Source organism: Coccinella septempunctata, chromosome X (genome assembly GCF_907165205.1).
Source record: "Coccinella septempunctata chromosome X, icCocSept1.1, whole genome shotgun sequence".
Classification (NCBI taxonomy): domain Eukaryota; kingdom Metazoa; phylum Arthropoda; class Insecta; order Coleoptera; family Coccinellidae; genus Coccinella; species Coccinella septempunctata.
The window spans coordinates 1,886,377-1,908,825 of record NC_058198.1 but is presented as its reverse complement, the minus strand read 5'-3'; the positions used below and the strand labels follow the sequence as shown (position 1 = coordinate 1,908,825).

Below are 22,449 nucleotides of genomic sequence, written 5' to 3'. Positions count from 1 at the left end.
GCAATTGTCAGCTTTTTGTCCTACATTGAATCTAACGAATGTTACGTACCTCCACCATTTCACTGAAACATAATGGTTGGTGAATTCATGGCGCAATCTTCATATGGAAGATACGTTCGCAATTTATCTTTAAGGGCTCTTTTAACACTTCAGATGAGTATTTTAGTGTTGATGTCTCACTAATGGATTGATGAGGGCCTCGAAAGTGAGACGGTGGAAGCCAGAGGCGCATCGAATTGATCTTTTGGTCAAAAACGAGTTCGTAGAATTCTTGTGAAGGAAACGAACAATGAGCTGTGTTGATTTAAAAGGAATGGATGGAGTGAAACATGGAAATTCGAGTATCTCCATTTCATTCATGCGTTTTCAGAAACTGACTACTTGATCTGAACGCAAAAAATTATCAAAATGAGGTCTTAGGTGATCAGTCATTCGATCCCTCTAATTCTTGAATCAGTATTCCATGAATATCGATCATGCTTATCTCAGTTTTTAGATCCAAATCATCGATCCTCTATAGGACTCCTGATTACAAAACTACGAAGCTTTTATAGATCTGTGATTTTGAATTACTAAGTGTTTTCCCTTGAGAAAAACCCAATCTCGTTCTGAAATATGTAGAGTTTGTTTTGGTTGGGTTAGGTCAGGTTATGCTATGGTAGGTTAGATTAGAATAATAGAATTTCAAAGAAATGATGTATTTATTCACAATAACAAAAATGCAATATTTGAAAAACTATAAAATTCCACTACAAATATTCCTAGTTCCATTCACCCTAATCTATGCAAGGTATGACCTCCACAAGCATCTCTAACTGGCTTTTGGCATCTTTCCAGCATGCTTCCACCAAGTTATTGAGAAAATCCTGTTCAATTTGTGGCCAAAGTTGTTGCAAAAGATCTCGGAGCTCCCTTATAATCTAGTCTTAGCAGTTTCCTAGTACTGATGTAAGAGAATTTCGAAATTTGTGTCATACTTGTACTTTTTACTTCAGTTTGTGTGGGGGTAACAAGGGGTTCTGACAAATGGGAGATGAATTTCTTATTTTACTTCGAAAAGACACCCCCTGCACAAATTTGGAAAAAAAGTAAGTTTGACCCAATATCCAGCACGCATTTCACTCCACACATAAATTGCAATAATCGAAATTTAAGGGTGAAAGAAATGGCCAACATATCTCAGTTGATTCGGTGTTGATAATGGCCAGTTGTGGGGATGAAAGTTGAAATAGTGAAGCTTTCGTATACCAATAATTCCTCTATCACTGTTGACTTCATAAGTGGCAGAGCTCACCTTGGAGGTGACACCACTGATATATTATAGGGTAAGGAACGGAGTTGACGTGGTGTGAACTTGGGGGCGGCAGGCCTCTGCACGGTGGATCGTGTGTAAGGGGTGTGGTCCGCAGGCGGAGCTTACCCCAGCTAGCTTTCTTATAATTTGGATAATCGGGGCATATAAAGCTCAACCGGAAAAATCCTTCCTGGATGAACCGTTTTTGTCGAACTTTTCTCACTTGATAGTAACTTAGAGCTGGGGCAATACCAGTCAGTTCTTGATCGCAATAAATGATACTGTGGAACTAAGATCAAATAACGATTCGTGTAAATCGATCAATCACAGGTTTCTGGCACCCACCCTAAGTCGGTGGTTTCTTCGTAAGTTATACGACACAGGTGGAAGTTGATCCCCTTTGTAACCTTGCCTTATGGAGTCCATGCTTCCTTCCGGTAAGCAAGACAAGGTTACACGTGTACCAAGAAGGTATACATTGGATTTCTTAGCCACCACGTGTGGAATCCCGGAAGCATCGAACTGCCAGACCGGTCTGGGACGTTTCCTAGGCCCTTTCCCACGCGAGGGGTGCTTTCGCAAAAACCCAAAACATCATGGCATGCATCATCCGACTGCTTCCTTCTTCCCACGCCCAGATTCATAACATGTTGGTACTTCGATGTCATAACACCGGCGAAATTCATTTCTACCCCCCTAATTCCGTTTCCTTATTGCCGATGCTTGACGTATTTTACATATAGGGTTGGTTGCCGTCAATTAATCTTGTTCAGGATGACCGCATGATCCTGTCTCAGGGACAATTTTACACATTTCTCCATTTTTCGATCATTTTATCCTAGTAGTTTGAGATTTTCTTTCTAGGGATGATATGTAAGTGGTTTTTGTGTAATAAACTTACCCAAGTCCAAAACTGCTTTTTATGGGAGCTAAATCCCTCGAAAAGGACCTGAGAGTAATCAGTTTTTACTACATTCTCGATTCATCTGGTTTATAAAAACAACCCATCGAAATTCGATTTAAGTCTGAGTTGTCGATAAATTTTTATGAAAGACCCTAGGTTTCCTAGGTGTTTGAGAAAGTGGCCAACATTGATTGGATTCTGACTGCCTGTTTTTGATTGTTCATCTAATCTAAGTCACTTAAACCTAGCCAAATCACATCAAGTACGTCCTACTTGTCATTCCCTAGTTACCTATGCTTTTTTGGTGGAGGTGCTACCTAAAGTTAGACACCACTCACTTGTAGGTTTAAGTCACTAATTCTAACCTAACCTTGGAAACACTGTTGCATGTAATTTTACATTCTTATAGAGTATTTATATAGATTCGTAGATACATTAGCAGAAGGAATAATGGGTGTGAACAAGTTATGATGCCAATAGAACGAGAGTCTTCTGTTGGTTCCTGGATGTTCTAATCTTATCATTTCACTGCGCAAATAAATTACAGATAACGAATCCGACAATGGACGAATCAAACCTCAACCCCATAGAATTTCCGATTTGTATCGCCAGTGGTTTAAGCTGTACACTTAAAGTGAGATATAAGGGTTGAAATCGAATGCAAATTCACGAAGAAAGTCCCTTCGAACGCGGTGATTCTTCTCGGGAACCCTTATCTAAATCCGTTCCAACGGTTTACCACGTAGGGATCCGCAGATACGACACTCATTTTACACCCTCGAATCGATAATTGGTGTCCTATTGCGACTTGTTCTCCGCCAAAAAAAATTATCATGCTAATACACGGAGCCAGATTGTAATTCAGTAATTAAAATGGAAATTGCTGCCCGATAAAAAACCATACCGACTTCCGTCAAACAATTATTCTCCTTTATTACTTTATAACTGCTTTAATATCCTCAGTTGACGGCAGAAGAATTCATTATTCTGCGTAATAATAATTAGAAAAAGAGACACCCAACATTTCGGTCCACAAGAAATTCTCCTCCGATTTTCCAATTGTCTCAGACCTTTTTTCAAGGTGCTCAGACTCAGAATAAAATGCCTACCCACAAATTTCACCCTTAGATATCTCACAAAAAAATTTCATCAATGTTTCCTCTAGCCAAAAGTTCGTTTAGCATATAGTCAAAGACCTACCTATAATCGCATAACCCTTGGCTTCCTCACTGATGCCAGGTTTTCCGTAAGAATGAATATATAGATCATTGTTTACCCAAATACCTTCCGAGTCCCCTAAATGAAAAAAACTCATCCGCATCCAACATCTGTCCATCGAAAAAAAATCCTCTCGATCTCGTGACTATCTGCTAACGCGCCAGATGTAAAATGTTACAATTCCTTCATTTTGTCGGAAATTCAATTGTCGGAGAAACGATTATTTTTAAACCCCGATTTCCTGCATGCTCTTCACGAGGGTGTTAATGATTTTCGGGAATCCTTCAAGAACATCCAGACTTAAATATCAGGATGAAATGAAACGAGAGAGATGGGGAAGTAAAATTAAGAATTTCCTATAAAATTTGTCCACTGTGTATATTATTTCGGGCTCATAATGAAGATTTTCAACTGGTTTGTCGATGTTGGAGAGTGTGTTGCCCATAACGTCACTAATGGCTCATCCCATTGTATCGGATCATTACTAGCGGCATTCGCAATAAATCTGTCAGAGGGATAAGATACCCTTGTCTTTTTGCTGTTTGTGTTTTCGTCGGCGAAACGTTGGCTAACCTGTGTGTTTCGGTATTAAGCCGAAGAACCTAGTGCTTCTGTTCTTTCTCAGTCGAGTAATAAAACTGACAAGGGAAAGTGTATTTTGCCACGTGGCTTATCAGATTATGGGGTCCATATGTACAGCTATCTTCATTAGAGCGATATGTGAAAATCGAAAAAGCACTCGACTCATTAGCTTTTACCCCCAATCACAAAATTTCAGCACCAGCCAGATCTGCTCATGAAGTTTATGACAATCTCAATCAACTTACTGAAATTTTCATGCTACGAATAAGACATCGCGTTTTTTGACATAAAAATCGAAAACCATTCAACTCCACTATATAACTCCTCCAATTCCCGTTCACGACTTTCACTTCTGTTAAAATTATCGAAAAAATGATTGAATTCTGACTAACCCATAAGTTAGAAAGTTTCAATCCAAAGTGGGTTTGGTACAGCATGGATTGAATCGTATATAAGAGGGGAGGGTGTCCACACATTCCCGAGTTCGAGTAGTTGATACTCAATGAATCGAATTGAAATATTTTTGCCATTTCCTGAATAATCATCAAGCTGCTTCATCAACCCCTGTTCTTCCTTTTGAATATCCAAAATGGGTATCCTGAATTTAAAATCCTAAAGTGAATAATAAGCTCTTCTAACAATAATGTTTTATCTTCATCATGATTTTTACAAGGCACACAAAGTCCGCAAGTGTGGAAGAATCGAGAAAGTCAGAGACAACCAATGGATTGAGCCAAATATTCCTCAGGCAACACACCATTGGTTCAAACGTTGTGACAGTAAACCTCAGTCACGCATGCGAAGTACTCGTAAACCAGACATAAATCATTCGGGCCCGTAAAGTGTACACTGCAGGGAGCAGGCGCAGGCGCTGAAATTCCCAAGGCGCATGCAGGGAGCAGGCGCAGGCGCTTAAACTCCCAAGGCGCAGGCGCTGAGCTCCCAAGGCGCATGCTGGTGCCGGTTTCAGTACCCATAAATCATGCGCAAACGGTTTCACCGTAAACTGGACACTTGCAGCTGGTTTTGCATCGTAAATCAATTTTATGTCTTGTGGACATGACATGGATCATTGGATATTATGCACAGATTGAAAAAGGGGTAATCCACTTTTATGGAGACGATGAAGGGGTGGATAATCTTTCGCCTCAAAACTGATTTATGGACTTTGAGGAGGCAAATAGGGAAAAATAATATTGTTAGGATCTGTCTTTTACTTGGAACAGTAATTAAGGCTATCTATAATGGGATTAGAATGAGAAAAAGTACAGTTTTTTTTTTTTCAGAAGATATTTTTTCCAGATCTGGTGTTATATTCCTTTTTAACAGCACTGCTTCGCAGAGTAGCATTGAAATACAATAAGTACATGCTATAACTGGGTCAAATTTCAGGTGATACTAATATGATCAGTCTAAAATTAGGGTTTCTTAGATGTAAAAGACAGAAAAAATCTTCAAGGCAAAGGGAGTTATCTTACACCCGACCAAATCTAACTCCATTTCTTCCTGGAAGGGCTGGTAGTGTCTGGAGACCTTAGGACTTCACCCGACCGCGGAATATATGAAATTGCATTCAAAAATTTTCACATATGCAGGTCGTGCGATGAATACGCAACGACATCGAATATCGGAACCCTAGCTATGTTAGAGCACTCTATTCAATGAACCGAAAAGAACGTAATACAGTTTGTCAACGATATGTCGCTGGATCGTGCCCACTCCATCATGGTTGCTGACAAGCCACGAACTTAGTTGTGGCTCGAGAGACAGTGAATTCCTTTCGTTTTATGGAATTTCGAAGTTTTCACCTGAATCTTCACAAGGATCCTAGTTGAAGAGGTAAAAAGGATGTTCCTGTTGCAACTGCAGAAATTTTCCATGAGAAAAAGTGTGTTATATGATCTATAGCTGGAGCCAAGCCAAGATTTTCTCTTGAATAGAATTTTTTTAATTCCATTCGAATGATACCTACATAACCAGAGGCTCAACGTACCTTTGGCTCTTTCGCTTCTCTTTGAGTCCTCATTGTATAATCGAATGATTCAGACAGTACCTAATCAAGTTTTTTTCGGGTGGAACACAATTTTCACCCCAAAAATCATTAAAAGTCGTAAACTGTTGAATTGATTCCTTGAATTGAATGGATATAACCGAATGTAGCTCTGCTATGTTTGCTACGATTTTTCAGGTCACCCTGTAGTATTAAAATTGAAAATTGCACGGTTGAGGTGAAATCACGAGACTCAATCGCGTGATAACGTGTGGCTGTCGCATTTATACGGTCCTCTCTCGGTCTATGGATGAGGGTTGCCGTTCATCTCTCATCTCGACGGCAAAGAAGTGGGGTAGCATTCAATCAGTCCGTTACCCAAGAGACCTTTGAAATTAAGTAACCTTGGTTGGCCACATATAATTACGACGAGCCTCCCTCTACAGGCAATACGATCGCTCTGTCGATCTGTCTTTCGATTGTTTTCACTGAATTACCTCTGCGACTATCGCTTCTCCTTCATCGATTTCCAACCCTTGAGGGCCGTCCCTTCTGACAACGCAATTAGTAATACGGTAGACGATCCACCAACAATACCAGCACCACAGGAACAGTGTATGCGAACATATTTCCTTAAAATATAACCCAAATTTTGATTTGAGCAGTGAAAGAAGGCAAAATAAAATGAGAAGGGTTGTTACAATTCAAAGAATTCTCCTCTTGTCTGGGCTTCTTTGGAAAATAGAGAAACAAACATAAGTGTAGGCACGTTGAGCTTCTCTCGTTCTCCACGAAACCTTAAACGTTAAATAATTTACCTAAACGTATGACAATATACCCCCCTCTCATGAATAAATGTATAAGGATGACGTCCGTTACAGTGAAATAAAAATTTTATGATAATACGATTGAGAAATATGTTTTATAAATGAAACATTTTTGAGGGATTCCGGATAAAATTGCTATTTGCATAATTTTATTGTGACGGGAAATCATTCTGTTCCAGCTCCTGGCTTTTTTTCCGATTCAAAATTCAAATTGTTCCTTTTCTCGTGCTGAAAGGAAAATGGATTCATATCTACCAATCTCATTTCAAATCTCCTTTTTTCGTGGCTTTAAATCATCGATTTTTTTCCGATGCAGCTGATTAACATGTCAGTTTCTGCATTGATGAAGTTTTGAGCAAGTTAGTTTCTGTTGGAACCAGGAACAGGGTGCGGGACGCAGCTCTGGAGGGGGTGAGCGATGCCTTATGTAATTAATCACCAAACTCACCAGTGTTTGCCGTGGTAAGCGAGCCGTCTTAATTTCTAAGATAAATACCTACATTAATTAGATTGCGTCAACAGGAGAAGTCGTATAATTACTTAGTGAAGAGACACTGTTCGTTCCTAATACTTTATCGGTGAATTGCAGGGAGTACGATTTGCATAAGCAACATCGCAGGCCCAACCTGGACCACCCCATTATCAGTGGTTACACGGTATTAAAAATGAAACCATTCCACTTCCCAAATACACCAGGAGCGAATGCAGAATCCATTCAGGATATCTCGAGATTAAAATTAGACACATACACTTCGATAGAAATCGACTATCTGGAATAATTTTCACTAATGAGTATTTTTGTTGATAGAATTTATATCATCATCAAGATATACTCACCTTTTTATTTGTTCTGTTTCTCAAGCTTCTCTCATATTGGTTGATTTCTATACTCACCCCAAAAAACTCCTCATTTTCAGATACCCATTTGATTTCTTTGTCTATATTCGTGTCAGCCAGGAAATGCTATGACTTATCTGAAGCTCAATGAGTAGAATCCACGCAATAAGCAATAAATTTCATTAAAACTAAAATTGAGTTTAGAGACAGATGAAACCACCTCCCACATATCCTTCAATCAATATTCAGAGATACGAAAAACAGGAGTATATAGTAGACTTATGTGAGGAAAACCTTATATGGTCAAATAGATTTTCGATCGCTAAATCCACGATAACGTTTCGTTGAAAACCAACATCCAGATTTACATCATTTCATGCAACCGTTGTATCGATTTCCCTCTGTTGCAGTGCTTTCCTTTCAGAATATATCAACATATTTTGGCATAGCTGCCCTAAGGTCATTCGGACTCTAGCCATTTCAGGATCTTTCCCAAATCCTGGATTGTACGTCATGCAGTCAGACTGTAATCCAGCAGCCTTATAAAAAATGATTCTTTTATGCGGAATATAAACCTTTGCACGGTTATAACCTAGTGAAGTTCTTATTTTCCCTTTCCTCTAAAGGGATATGAAAATGCTTCATTTAAATAAGATGGCATCATTGACTACATTAGAAAACCCTTTATTTGAAATTTAACAAAAAGTTTATGAATTTTTATGTGGTGGGGAATAAATACTGGAACGAATTATAACTCTATCATCATCAATCAATATTTCCAGCAGTTTGAATTTATCCTCATAGGACATCTCGAACAAGTTTTCCAAAATCATCGGCTCTGGATCAACGTCTGTGAGGCTCGTCAAGCATTGTATGGCTTCGACCAAACTGAAACCCTCCAGATCTATTGCTTCCGCTCGATCCTCAAGGTGTTCTTCCATATTAGGAAAATTCGAGTTGATTTTGTTGATTTCGTGAGCCACTGATGCTGTTTTTTCCTCAGTTAATAAGTCCTTGCTCACGACTATGAATAGTATTCCATCTACATTGATCAGCCTTCTAATTTTCTGGCAATTCTCGAAAACATTCCTTGAGTTATCCAAATTTATTATTTTCAATTTCTCACCGGTTGGGGTGTAATGCTGCCTGTAGAAGAAAATACGCATTAAGTATATACTGAATTTCAAAATTCCTCAACTGTCCTAGGATATGGAGTGTAGAGAAAATGTTTTGTAGATACTAGAGATATAACTATAACTCTCTCAAGGTAGTCCTATGCATTTGGCTACCTCAAGAGAGTCATAGTTATATAACTATGAATTTCCAGAAATATGGAATCAATTAACTAATCGTAAACTATTACTAAAAAGAGTTGCTCTCTCAGAATATGTATGTGTTAACATGAAAAGGTGCAATTGAACTTTATGCTGCATTTACTAGAATCATACACCTGCTTGTTTTACTATTTTTCCAAAAAATATAATTCAATTTGAACTCACTGTTCATATGTTTTGTCACTATCCATATTATATGGTCAACGAAGTTCACGAACAAAAAAAAATGAGGAGACTTATCTCAGATTCACCTTCACATCAGGGAGCATGGAAGTACAGCATATTGTTCTTAATGATCACAAATCGTGGATTCTACAAAATGTTCAGTTAATCCAGCACAATGTTTAGTCGAATAAGAGTATCAGATTGGCCAGAAATTCAGAAATCGAAGCACCTTCACTAACGTTGAGGTACTTCAAACTGAAATTGAACTAATAGTTATGGGTGACTCATACAATTCCAATTCCAACTACTGAATAACAATCCACGTATCCAGTTGCATTATTCGAGTGATAACAATACCATTGTGGGTGTTTAAAAACATGTCGTTGAATTGATACATAAATGATACGCTACCCCAATAAAATTCACTACCATTGATGGTACCTACTCCTGGAGACTTGAAAAATCATTTGCATCAAAATAACCTTTGCTCACTATTTCATTAGTTCTTGTACAAAAAATATTCATCTAAAGATCGACTCGGTTCAGAACTCAAGAATTATCAAATGATTCCTCGATGATTTTCATGGAAAATAGGTACTACATTGAGATGAACCATTTTTCAAATTCCTTCAAATAGTTGATGCTTTTTGATAAATGTGTTCCTGTTATTGATAGGGAGTCTTTGTATGTAAATCAAAAAGGGGGTTGTGTCCAACTTGTTCTGTGGCCGTTTTCATTAGGTGAACGAAAGAATCCGCTGCTCATTCGTATTTGTAAATAATCAATTTAATTCCGTGATTCTGTTTGCACGTTTGGGATTCATGATTTCTGGTTTCATTCCCTCAACTGGGGCTGTATTGTAGAAGGGTCGCATCGTCGGGACTTCAGTTAACATTTATACCCCAAATTTAATTAAGCAAATAGTTGAAATTCCACGGACAACGGTCATTTATATTCGCTACTAAATACATAATACATCACAATTCAGCTATTTACACTTGTTCCACAATCATGAACGGTTGCTGCAACCATGTTTCCTGCGGATAGCATTCTGCCACCCTGTTTTGTCCAACAGCCTCTGTTCCAATTCAAAGTGGATATGGTCAGTTCGAATACTACCTCGATATTCGAGTTTTTCATCAAAAAATCTTTTTATCATCTTCAGATTTAATTTAATCATCACCTATTCTTCTTTCAAACATTCTACCACACCATTTTCGTAGACAGATTTATAACTAGAAGAGTTGCTCTTTCAGAATATGTATCACATTTCCATCTACGGTTAGTTTTATCGAGAGAAAAATCACTCTAACGGTGATTATCGAAAAATTTCCAAAAAGATGGATTAAATAACCCCCTTTCTGCCCCTGTACCAACTAATCCATACAAATAAGGGATGATTCCCTTCACTACTCATATTACATAATCCAGAAGAATCGAATATCAAATGAAGGCTAGAATTCGGTATCCCAATTTTGTCATTTCACGCCAGTTTACATTTGCGTGTTTACGAATGAAAATCAGAGCTTCTACTTTGACCAAGGAGCACCTGTTTTGGTGTACAGGAAGTGCGCATGAAGGGTTGTGTATAGATTTAGTAGGCACACCTGTAGAATGCGACTTTTGTATTTAAGACCCTCGTATACTTCATAACAATTGTTTGCTGTCCAAATTATCGAAAGTTTTTCAGTATCCATTGTGTCGTATTCAAAAGCAGAGCTGAAATTTATTGTATATAGCTAAAGTTTCAGATTGTGCATGGTTTTGGGTGACACATTTGTCTGTGGAGCACACGAATGGGGATTCGATTTTTCAAAACGATGCGACGGTTCTGATGAAATCCAAACAGATAAAAATCGACAGAGATCGCCAATTGAAAACTGCAATTTAAAAGAGACAATGATATTCGATTCGCTTCGACAAACATTGATTTTGCGAGGAAATCGAAACATTGTGAAAATAAAATAGCATGTGACGAGAGGGCGACATATGTAAATTGAGGGGGTAAGAAGCTCCCCGTTTGAAATGTAATACCGGGCCTCTGTTATCTGCGGTAGACCACCCCAAATTCAAAAGTGAGAACAAAGCAATAAGGGTATTCACCCTAGCAAATCACTAACTTCGATAACATCGTAACATATCAGTTTTACTATTCGGATTTTCCCTATTCTGCTCTCTCTTTTTGTCTCAGCTCGATAAATTTCTTGTTCTCCCCACCAGCGGCGGGGTGACGCGTTTTTTCAGGGGCGTCATTCAATTAATTAATCATGGGTTTTATATAATACAACCGTACAGCTTGATGCAAGACTATATTCTTTTTCGTCCTTTATTTTCTAAGTAAGATCAGATCTTTATATTTTCACCCAGAATAAAAAATATGAAAAAACTTATAGGAAAATCATGAAGCAAACTTTTTCTTGCAAACAAGGATAGTATTTTTTATTTTGTCAAATGTCAAAAGTGAAGTGTAAGGGAAGCTATTAGAAAGTTGTAATTTTGCACAAACAATTACAAAAGGTTTCAGTTGTAGTTTGCCACTTATAAGTGTAAACCGCATTAAAAACTGATTCACTAACTCACTTATGGGATGGTGGTGCAGGCCAAATTAAAGACTATTTTACGATGCCGTTTGGGCCATAAAATTGAATAGGGGGCAGATGTCAAAAGCTTGCTGTATGGGCTTATAGAGTGAGTAGTAAATTAAACGCTGCAAAAATTCTGACAACCAGAAAATTGGCGTATTATATATTGCGAGATTACTTATTCTATCAAGTCGTTATGTTTATTTTCAACATTATTCTCACCTTCCATTCTTGAGATGGTTCCCTTGACAAAAAAAATTCCACTGTTGACGGGTTTCAGACTTGCTGTTGGATATTACCTCAATTTTTGAATTGCATAAATTCATCGATATCGATAAGGTTCCAATCATTCCATTGCTCAATGACAGATAAAGGATTGGAGTTGATTATTGGGGTCGAAGTTTATCAGAGAAAACAGCTCAACAAATAATATTTTCAATGAAAATATATCGTAGGCTCATTAAACATGAACGTAATGAAAATTGTAGTTTTTCATACAGAATATATATTGTTACTCATAACTGAGGCCTTATTGTTGCACCACATTGTAACACCGAATGATTATACCTTCCGAATCTGAAATATACGATTTTGTTGTTGACGTACAATGTTACAAGTTCACTGTTTGCTTATCTGCTGATCGGAAACATCTGTAATAAAGATATCACCTTCCGTTTATCAGACGTCGATCTTGTATACCAGAAATACCAGATTGATATCGGAATAATATGTGTTCTGCTTCTGAATCACTGCGAAACATATAGAATCTTATGCATGAGTATTCGTGGGTACATTTATATTTCAAGAATGATATCACCGCCGTATAAATCTCACCATATCGATACAGAAAATAAGTTTTCAGGCACCCATTATAATCTGATAATAAGTCTCAATTTTATAGACACCAAGCTGGTCCCACATCATAGTGAATCAAATTTTTCTGTACCAATCACTTCAAACTTTTTAAGTTACTGTGATAGCAAAATGGGATTTGGACTAGAATTTTCTCACAATGACCTCGATAAAATTTCGAGATTTATCACTTCAAGGGTTGACTTTATGCTTTAATCAGGGGAAGTATCAAATATGTGATTTATTTTAGGACCTATTGGACAAATTTCGAGATTTTTCTCCTGGTTATAACCAGAAATTCGCATTGGTTATGTATATTGCAGTTCAGCCATGGCTATTGGTTCTGGAGATCGTTTCCGTTCCATTGTGTGTATACAAATCGACCGCGGTATATGAAAGGGCTGTGGGAGTAAACTTAATCAAATTTCAAGCTCTATTGACGTATTAGAGGAGATTTCCAGATAATCCGGCAGGCTTTTAGTGTATTATGTGGAGCCCTTTTTCATGGGGGTCCGTCTTTTTCAATGGAATTGCGCTATATTACTCCTAATTAATTTCTTTTTGTCTTTCTGTACACGCAGGGAGGTGTACCAGCCTCTCTCAACTTTGATCTCTGCGGGTGATTAGTGACCCAAAGGACCGCGTTATCTGATAGTCCTGAAATTAGGTTTCTGCCAGATGGAAATAGGGATATATTCATGTTTCTACACACTTCTTACTGTGAAACGTCTGAAACTGCAAAGTTCCATAATTAAAAATAATTAATGGCTGCGTCAGTGATAGTTGTTTTACTTTAAATTCGTAACCGGTACAATCCAGATCAATTTGCTCGTTGTCATACTTATTCTTGAAGAATGAATAATTATAAGCCTGCATTATCAACGCCCAACCGCTGTACTAATTGAGGGTTCATTTCATTAATTATAAATATCAAATTCTCTCCTGTTTTCAGACAGAAGAGAGTTGATTAGTGTTAAAACTAATGAGCTACGTGACACCATCTCGCTACTGGAGAAAGAGCTTTGTCTTTGTCTTGCTGTTTACACATTTTTAAACTCAAGACCTGCAAATATATGAACTCATCATGCAGGCACAGAAAAACACATATTTATATCATTTTTTCTATTAAAACGTATTCAATTTATTCAGGATTTGTTCCACTATCACTACTTGGTTATAAATCTTCACAATCAAGCGCAAAATAGAGTGCAACATCAAGGATTCACCCTTCATGCTTGAATATTCTCTCTATACTGAGTTTAGAATCTGTTCGATGATTTTTCCACTCTGCGCTCGGTTGAAATTTCATTTGGCGTTAAATATGGTAATCCGAGGCGCGTACAGTCTAATTTTGATTATTTTCCATCCATGCCCTATGTGGAATTCAATAATTGACATGTATATGTATGAGCTGGACTCGGGTGGCCAAATTACCATCTTTAATTAAATAAGAGTGTTCAGTGAAACTTTCTAACCCTAATGTATTCTTGTCATTCAGAATGATTAATCCGAATTATTACATTCCCACTCAGGCTGACTGAAAATCGAAGGACGATATACGTATAAGATGAGTATGAATTCGAATTTTGTATCAGAAGATACTGCTTCCACATTTTCACACATAACTTTTCAAATCAGTCAATTTCCATGAAGCTGAAACCCCAAATCGAATAGTTTTACAGTTACTGAACTAAATAGGAAGTGTTTGAAGGTTTAGGAATGATTTCTCTGTGTATTGTCGTTCTTTGCCATGTTCACTTTGTGAATTTTGATTTTTGTGATAAAATTTTAGATAATATTTTTTTGATGATATGTAAAATTCAATATTTTAGAAAACTAAGATGAAGTTTTTGGACTTTAGTCGTTGTATTGACTGTTAAACATATCCAATTAACTTGCATTACTCAAAAACTACTCGATTTTGGTGTAGACTAGGTATGTTCCAAGCACTTATCATGTTTTTCGAGTAGAATCGATATCACTTATGAGAAACATGGTTTCTTATTTGAGTTTATTGAATAACCACTAGAAAAATAATAACTAATATAAATTCAAAGTGTTGGGATGTTTAAATGACAAATTTCTGTTTGTTGAATTCAATATCGTGAATAATGGAGAAGCGTTTCTTGATGTAGGTATTCGACCATCATCAGTTGAATGTAGGTAGGTATATTTCCTTATAGACCCTTCAGATCTTCAAAACTGTTAGCCGGTGATTTCTAAACACAAAGGAACCCCATCGGTAGGCAAAATCCCAGCGAAATTTACATTTATCGAACGTGTCAAGTGACAACGATACGCGTTTATGCATAAGGCAATTATTGGGTGACGTTAAAAACGAAACGGTAATCAAATTAGGGTCTCAGGGGCTAATTACTGGGATTGCCGAGCTGATGTCATTTGTTCGGATGACCAATGCGAATCTCTTAGCCGTGACAACTGAACATCTGTGCCTCCAATTCGGAATTGAGCCAATTTGCAAGGTTAGAAAATCGCTCGAGCCAGAATTATTGAACGAAAAAATTGAGAAAAGATGAATAAGTAAGTGAATGGTGGATGTGGATGAAAAATTCTTTTCTTATAAAAATTATGCAGGAAACTTTGTACCTCCTCAGAAATATTGATTTCTTAAGTCTATGAATGATAGATATATTTTGCGCATATAAGACTACGATAAATTCTTATCGGGCTTGACCTTTTCACATTAAAATTGTTTATCGTTGAATTTATCAGAAGGACTTGTGATGTGATACAATTTCGAAACATCATCAGGCTGGATATATTGAGCACTGAGAAATACGTACTATTGAGAATTTGATCTTCTCTTCAAAGTTTCTGGCACTGCTATGATTAGTAGGTAGTTACTTTAATCTGCAGCTATACTGATCAATACTGATTAATAATCAGTACTCATCATAGCAATTAAAGGGGCTCTCTGTGAAATATTTTCATGGGATCATCGAGATGAATTGAAAAAATTTATTGTTCGAAAAAATCTCTTCGTCCTCGACAAAATTGAACTTCCCTCTTCGGTAATGGAAGTGTTCGATGTTCGGGTCAGTCTGCCAGCCCATGGCGGAACCTGAGGGGACTCGCAATCGCAGCTTCATCTCAATAATTCGCATACAGTGATGGAAAGAGAGGCGAGTCTTTGTCGACCGATGAGGTATTGTGCTCACCGCCAATGATGGCCTGGTGAAGTCGACAAAAGACTCGGAGATAAGCCGGAGCAAGAGATGAAGAAGAAGACGCGGATCATATTCGCGCTGAATGCGAAATTAACTTCGGCTGGGGATCCATTTTAATTCATTTTGTCCCGAGATGAGATTTAATGCCTCGCCGAACTCAGATAACATTACTTGCAACATAAATAACTTGCCCGAAATCAGCTTTTCCACCCTAATCGCATCACGCATTCTCGATTTGAGGGAACGTGCAAACTTTCACGAAATCATCCTAATTCAGACCGCATTTTCGAATAACACTCTTCGCGACAGCATTGTCCCTCTGATATGTGCCTCTTTCATCGTCTCTTATTCGATTTATACTAATTTCAGACCATTTTTAGAGGTACCTATACCCATACTGATTGATACGAATATTTATAAAAAAAAACCTCTTTTTCCCTCCAGACTTTTCTCATGAACTATCGAAGGCAGCTAGATGAAATTTGATACGAAAAGCGTAATCCATTTATGCAGAAATGAAGATAAATTGATGTTTTAGGAGGCACAAAACAAGGATTCTTTTCCTTTCGATCTGGGATCTTCAGAAGTGAATTACTTCAAAGTCGAATTTACGAATGTAGCAACAATGTCTTCAGCATTGTTTTTGAGGAGGAAAGTGAAATTCCGTAGGGATATTCTAGGCTGTATCTACACTGGATATCCTGTACTCATATCTAACATGAATGGACGCAACTTCTGGCGTTTTATGGATGAAAAAACGGCCCCTCTGGAGTAGTTGATGAAGGCCAGGAGAAGTCGGCATTTGTCTTTAGCCGCGGCACTCAATCTTCTGAGCCATTAATTTTTTTCGGCGGTTTTCATCTCAGAAAAATATCGGTTTTTCCTCTCCGTATCTTTATACTTTCAACTCCCACCTGGGACTGATTTTTCTGAAGAAAGCGGTCAGGGCGGTCGGAATTAAAAAGCAATTGAGGGTTGTGTCCCGTGGGAGGGTGGGAAGGAGCTCTGGTGATTTGTCATGAAACCCAGATGTAATTATGTGTGCCGAGCCAATTCACTTCCCGAGTCATTACGTCTGTCAAATCGCATGTGCATCCATTCTGCTTCCCGCTTCTCTTTCCTGTAGGAGATGACCCCGAGGAGTCAAGGACATTGCGTGGCCCCCCCACATGTTTAATCAGAGCCCGCATCGTTCTTTTCTCCTCATAATAGAAGAAGTGGCGTAGACGAATGTTTTGCTTTCCCCCTTTCAATTATACCACACCGACATGTATATTTGTAGACATACATTATGGTGCCTTAATACGTTGAAATCCTCAAAACGCTTCTCATTTAATTCCATCCACCGGGATGCGATTCATTGATGCATGCCAACTTACGATACCACTAGAACGTCTAAGTAACATATGAACATTGGCGATCAACCCTTTCTTTTGAAGTATGAAGATCATGACTCATTGACCATCTTAAGTCGTGTATTCGAAAAGATACTATTATCAGAGATGAATATTTTTTTTACCCCAGACTCCCTGGATGTAACTCTTGGTATATTAGATCATATTTCGACTGAAATATCATTCTTGGACTGCAAGCTTCAAAAGAGGTCAATTTTCCATTGAAGATGATGACCGATCAAAAAAATCGTGATTTACGGTTTGAATTACTAGAGCACCTCCCTTATTCACCAGATTTGGCTCCATCCGACTATCATCTCTTTCCTCAACTGAAAAAAAGTTTAAAAGGACGTAAATTTTCTTCCAACGAGGAGGTAATAAAAGCTGTGGAGGTCTGGTTTGCAGAGCAAGAAGAAATATTGTTTTTTGAAAGGTCTAGAGACGTTGCAGGTTCGCCTTAATAAATGTATCCAATTAAAATGAGAATATGTTGAGTAATAAAATATTTTCACATTGAAATTTTGTTTGGCTCTATAGTAGGCTAAGAATTTTTCAATATATCCTCGTAAAAGCGTCTAAAAACGTATTGAGATCGATTTAAAGTAAGTTCATCCTGTTTTTCACCAAATATTTGAATTAATTCCGAATTTAAGACTCTACTTCTTTCATTTCCTGAATTCGTAGTAAGTTAGTGGGGTGACAATCCACATTATTGCGGTAGCAATTTATTGGACTAATATTTCTCAGCGTAGAAGTTTAGGAAAGGAGCAGGTCAATATATCAAAGGGAAAGTTGACAATGAAAACGCCAAAGGAAATGAAAAGTAAGTAAAGAAACCCATGATATTTAATGAGGCAGACGAGGAAGTTCTAATCTAGTCTGAGAGGCGCCGCACAAACCCTATACTCCGGACAGTGACCATTGTGCTCGTACAATACATATTTTATGATTATTAAAATAAAGCCACTGGTTTGATTACAACCGAAAAGCCACCTGCTCTACTTCAGCCACCCTCTCGGTAACCACAATGGATTGCTTCCCCTCCCGCTAACCATTACACTAATCATGGTCTGCATTCTGCGAGAGTGATCTTTACACTTTGTCCTCCCAATTGATAAGGACGATTTCAGCCATTCATTTCAAGCCGCGTTCATTTTTCTTATTCACCTGTCGTAACTTTTTTCGTGCAATAAATTCTTCGATTTTCCACCTATAATAACCACATGTAATAGAAAATTTCTTGTCAGGGGCCCAGAAACCAACAGTTCCCTAAGAACTGATTGTAGTCCCCGCTGAATCTAATTAACGGGGTGAAAGATATGCATGTATAACGTTGAAAGATAGTAAAGTGGAACTGTCTTTTGTTAAAACGGATCCCTTGGAACCTGCCTGTTTGTACGAAATCGTTATATTATTCGGTTACTTTGAGATAATATTATATGTTCTTACGACAATAATCTGAGTCTAGAAAGGAGAAACAAAGAGGTGAGACGCGAGGTTGTGTTTCAGTTCTCAAGATACTATCAGCGCCGAAAGACATATTGCCTTCAGATAGGACTACAATGGCATGTTATCTTTCCCCGTGTATATGCCTTCCTATAAACCTTTTTCTTTACGAGTGACATAGAACGAGATTTGTGACACCATAAGAGTTGAGGGAACCACGATATAACAGAATCATAAAGGCAAGCGAAAAACTGCAAACCGCAGTATCAATCCTGCAGTATCAGTAGTCAGATCTGATAAGGAACACATCAGAAGCAACCGCTTTCAATGATATACATAATATACAAGACGAATCGATAATGTGCAACAATATATTAAAAATATAAGTGGGGTTTGTCTCATGATGAACATTTAATATAAAGAGTCGTAGTTTTTTGGGCATCTATACCTACGCCAAGTGTGGCTGTAATTTTCGACGACAATAACATATTGTCGATGATTTGTCCTGAATCAAGCGTAGCTTCTACACGAGGGATAATTTCCTAGGCGGAAAATTAGCTGAATGCAAGAAAGAGTGCATTCTCCTCATTCAGTTCTTTTGAAAGAGGATTAGGGATAGTTGAACAAAACATTCGACAGTAACTTTAGGGAAAATTCTAGTCATTTTCCGAGTCATATTGTCCCCGGCTGGGAGCCACAATAGATTGTGGCAATAATGCATCCGGAGCGAAGCTTTCGCCATGGATGAGGATCGTATTTTTCAATTTTCAATTAATAAACTCTCTCGTACGTCGAAACAGGGCTGCACAAAAGGAGGAGCAATAACGAACGAGATGAAAAGATCGCAAGGGTTGACAGCGAAGTTGTTTGAAACCTCTGAATGCACTTAGCCGAGCGTACGGGTAATTGTCACGCAATGACGCGCCTGCACACTATACGATGCGAACTTACGCATCAGCTACGTTCACGCAAGCTCTCTGACGCTCATCCCGCCATACGAGACCATTCAGACTCTGCAGAGCATGAATGTTAATGCGCTAATCCGACATTTACAAGCAAACTTCTTGTTGATTGCTCCCACCCTACATGTTTCACCGACAATACCTCCAACTATTAAATAAGCGGATATTGCCGAATACACGATTTGAGCTAATATGGGGATTAGTGACAATCCGATGAGCACGCCATCTGAAAGGCCTCTCTCAACAAATCTACCAGATATTTTGATAGGAACAAGGAAATGGAGAGTTACGTTAAAAATGCTTTTTTCCACAGAAGAAACTTTATCTATGCAAACATTTGGAGAATTTCCTCAGGGTTTTTCCCAGGAAATGGATCAATAGATACATAAAGAGATGAGATGAAAGGAAGTCCTCTCTTCATATCAACTCTTTCGTACGCTACCTGAAAATTTTTTCACACCAGCTTTGTAAAATCTGGAAAAACTTGAGAATTTCGAGGGGTAGTACCTCACTCAATAATCTGTTCGACTATCTTGTCAAAAGCTGCCCATAAGTGACTTCCATTCCTGCTTTTGATCAAATATTTCAAATCTGCCAAAATCAAGATGCTCCAACAGGAAAAATTGGACTGCAAGCTTCAAAATAGGTAAATTTTCCATTGAAGATGATGACCTATCGTGAAGGCCAGTTTCTGTGTCAGTCCCCGAAAATATCGATGCAGTTCATGACATGATTTTATCAGACCGTCGAATTGGGCTAAAACGGATATATGAAGCACTGAATTTTTCATACGAACGCGTTCATCATATAGTTTGAATGTTGACCAAAAGCGTGCAAGGGTAGAAGCATCACGTTCGATCTGTGCTCGATTTGAAAACGATGTAGACTTCTTAAACCGAATTGTTACTAGGGATGAGATTTGGGTACATTTCTACGATCCAGAAACGAAGCAACAATCGATGGAATGGCGACACTCTGGTTCTCCAAGACCTTAGAAGTTTCGTTTCCAAAAATCTGCTGGAAAAGTTCTTGCTTCAGTTTTTTGGGGTTGCCATGGAGTAATCATGATTGATTTTTTGGATAAGGGTAGAACAACAACCGGAGATTACTATTCGACATTACTGACCATTTTACGAGAAGAAATTAAAAAGAAAAGACGCGGAAAGCTATCCAAAGGTGTTTTGTTTTTGCAGGACAACGCCCCTGCACACAAATCTCATGTTGCCATGCAAAAAATTCGTGATTTAGGGTTTGAATTACTAGAACACCCCCCTTATTCACCAGATTTGGCTCCATCCGACTATCATCTCTTTCCCCAACTGGAAAAAAAGTTTTAAAGGACGTAAATTTTCTTCCAACGAGGAGGTAATAAAAGCTGTGGAGGTCTGGTTTGCAGAGCAAGAAGAAACATTGTTTTTTGAAGTCTAGAGACGTTGCAGGTTCGTTGTAATAAATGTATCCAATTGAGAGGAGAATATGTTGAGTAATAAAGTATTTTGACATTGAAATCTTGTTTGGTTCTATAGTAGGCTAAGAATTTTTCAATATATCCTCGTATCAATATACCTACCCCTATTTTAGACTAATTTCAACGAGCAGATTCGAAAATTTCAATCACTATTTAAGAACGTCTTTCGCGTTCGTGAAACTAAATGTATAGGTAGATCAGAATATCGATAATTAGTCATTCTGAAAATGATATTTGTTGAGGAGAATCATAGGGTGGAAAGTATTCGCAGGCAATGACAAATATAGTCGTCCTTTTGTGGCTTCATCCTTCCCTTCCCAGATATATGCAAGAGTGGAAATTCAGACCCTGAAAGCATATCACGATCCGATTTGTTCATATCAAATACTTCAGTGGTTATGCTTTATTGAGTTTCTATGGCGATACTTGAAGAATGCTACACTACAGAGCACTCAGTGGGGGATTTCCAAGTGATGGTGAGCGCACTTGTTTGGAACACATGTAGCGTATGAAATGGATTCACGCCTCTTAGCCGTTACTACCCTTTGTTCATTAAAGTTATATTAGAAGTGGGGAGGATAACGCAATATCCGATTAATCATCACCTATTCGATAGCCCCCTATTTTCCGTGAAACGTCCGGAAAAATTGGGGAATTTTTTTAAATTTTAGTCTTTACTATTCGTTTTTAACAAGAATGATTCAAGAATTTAGTGTATTTCAATATTCAGATGTGAATTATAGGGAATAAATGGGAGCATTTTACCGGAGGAGTGAGAGTGGCTGTGGTTGCAAATTGGTGAATGCGCAACGAGCTTTCGACGACCAAGCAATAGGGTTGTTTTCGGTGCTATTCTTTGAAATGTCTTAAAAACAATTCTGTTGTTTTCTACGTATTATTTGCGTCAGATTGAAGGTTAGAAATCACCTACATAATTCATTTTTCAGTCTTCTAAGAAGGAATGAGTACGTTGAACTAACTCATCGTAGCAAGGATACCGCGACACTCAAGTTATTTCCCGTTCGTTTTTCATCTGCAGCATCATTTGTCACTCAAGAAACAGTTCAGCAATGGTGTATCAGCGAATCATGATCCTCATTCGACTGCAAGATTGAATCGAAAGCTCTATGGAATATAATAGATGCTCCCAGTGTGGTATCCGTCTATTTATGTCCACCGATAGTGGATAGACTGGTGGGGATTCGGTGGTCGGCGCGCGGTCGGTCCTAAGGCGTCCGCACACGAACCGTATTTTCGCACTGATGAAGTGATAATGACGAAACTCTGTATTCACTGTCGAGGCGCGCGTAGCATGGCGGGCCAGAAAATGTTAGACCCGGAAGGCCGATAGAGTTTAGTGCGTGAGAACAGGCTCATCTATTCCTAGAATCGAATACGGTGAGCTT

The 22,449-nt window shown here is 38.2% G+C and overlaps 1 protein-coding gene across 2 annotated transcripts; it reads right to left on the bottom strand.

Moving 5' to 3' along the window:
* Positions 1–8,315: 8,315 nt before the first annotated feature.
* Positions 8,316–12,330, bottom strand: LOC123321505. 2 transcript variants are annotated; one of them, XM_044909149.1, is made up of 2 exons: positions 11,956–12,330; positions 8,316–8,798 (listed from the first exon to the last, which is right to left on the bottom strand). In XM_044909149.1, the coding sequence occupies exons 1-2, from the start codon at positions 12,081–12,083 to the stop codon at positions 8,360–8,362; spliced, it is 567 nt and encodes a 188-aa protein (XP_044765084.1). In that variant the 5' UTR covers positions 12,084–12,330; the 3' UTR covers positions 8,316–8,359. The 2 variants fall into 2 exon arrangements, with proteins under 2 accessions (XP_044765084.1, XP_044765086.1); XM_044909151.1 differs by lacking the exon at positions 11,956–12,330 and adding an exon at positions 9,152–9,446.
* Between the last annotated feature and the right edge of the window lie 10,119 nt (positions 12,331–22,449).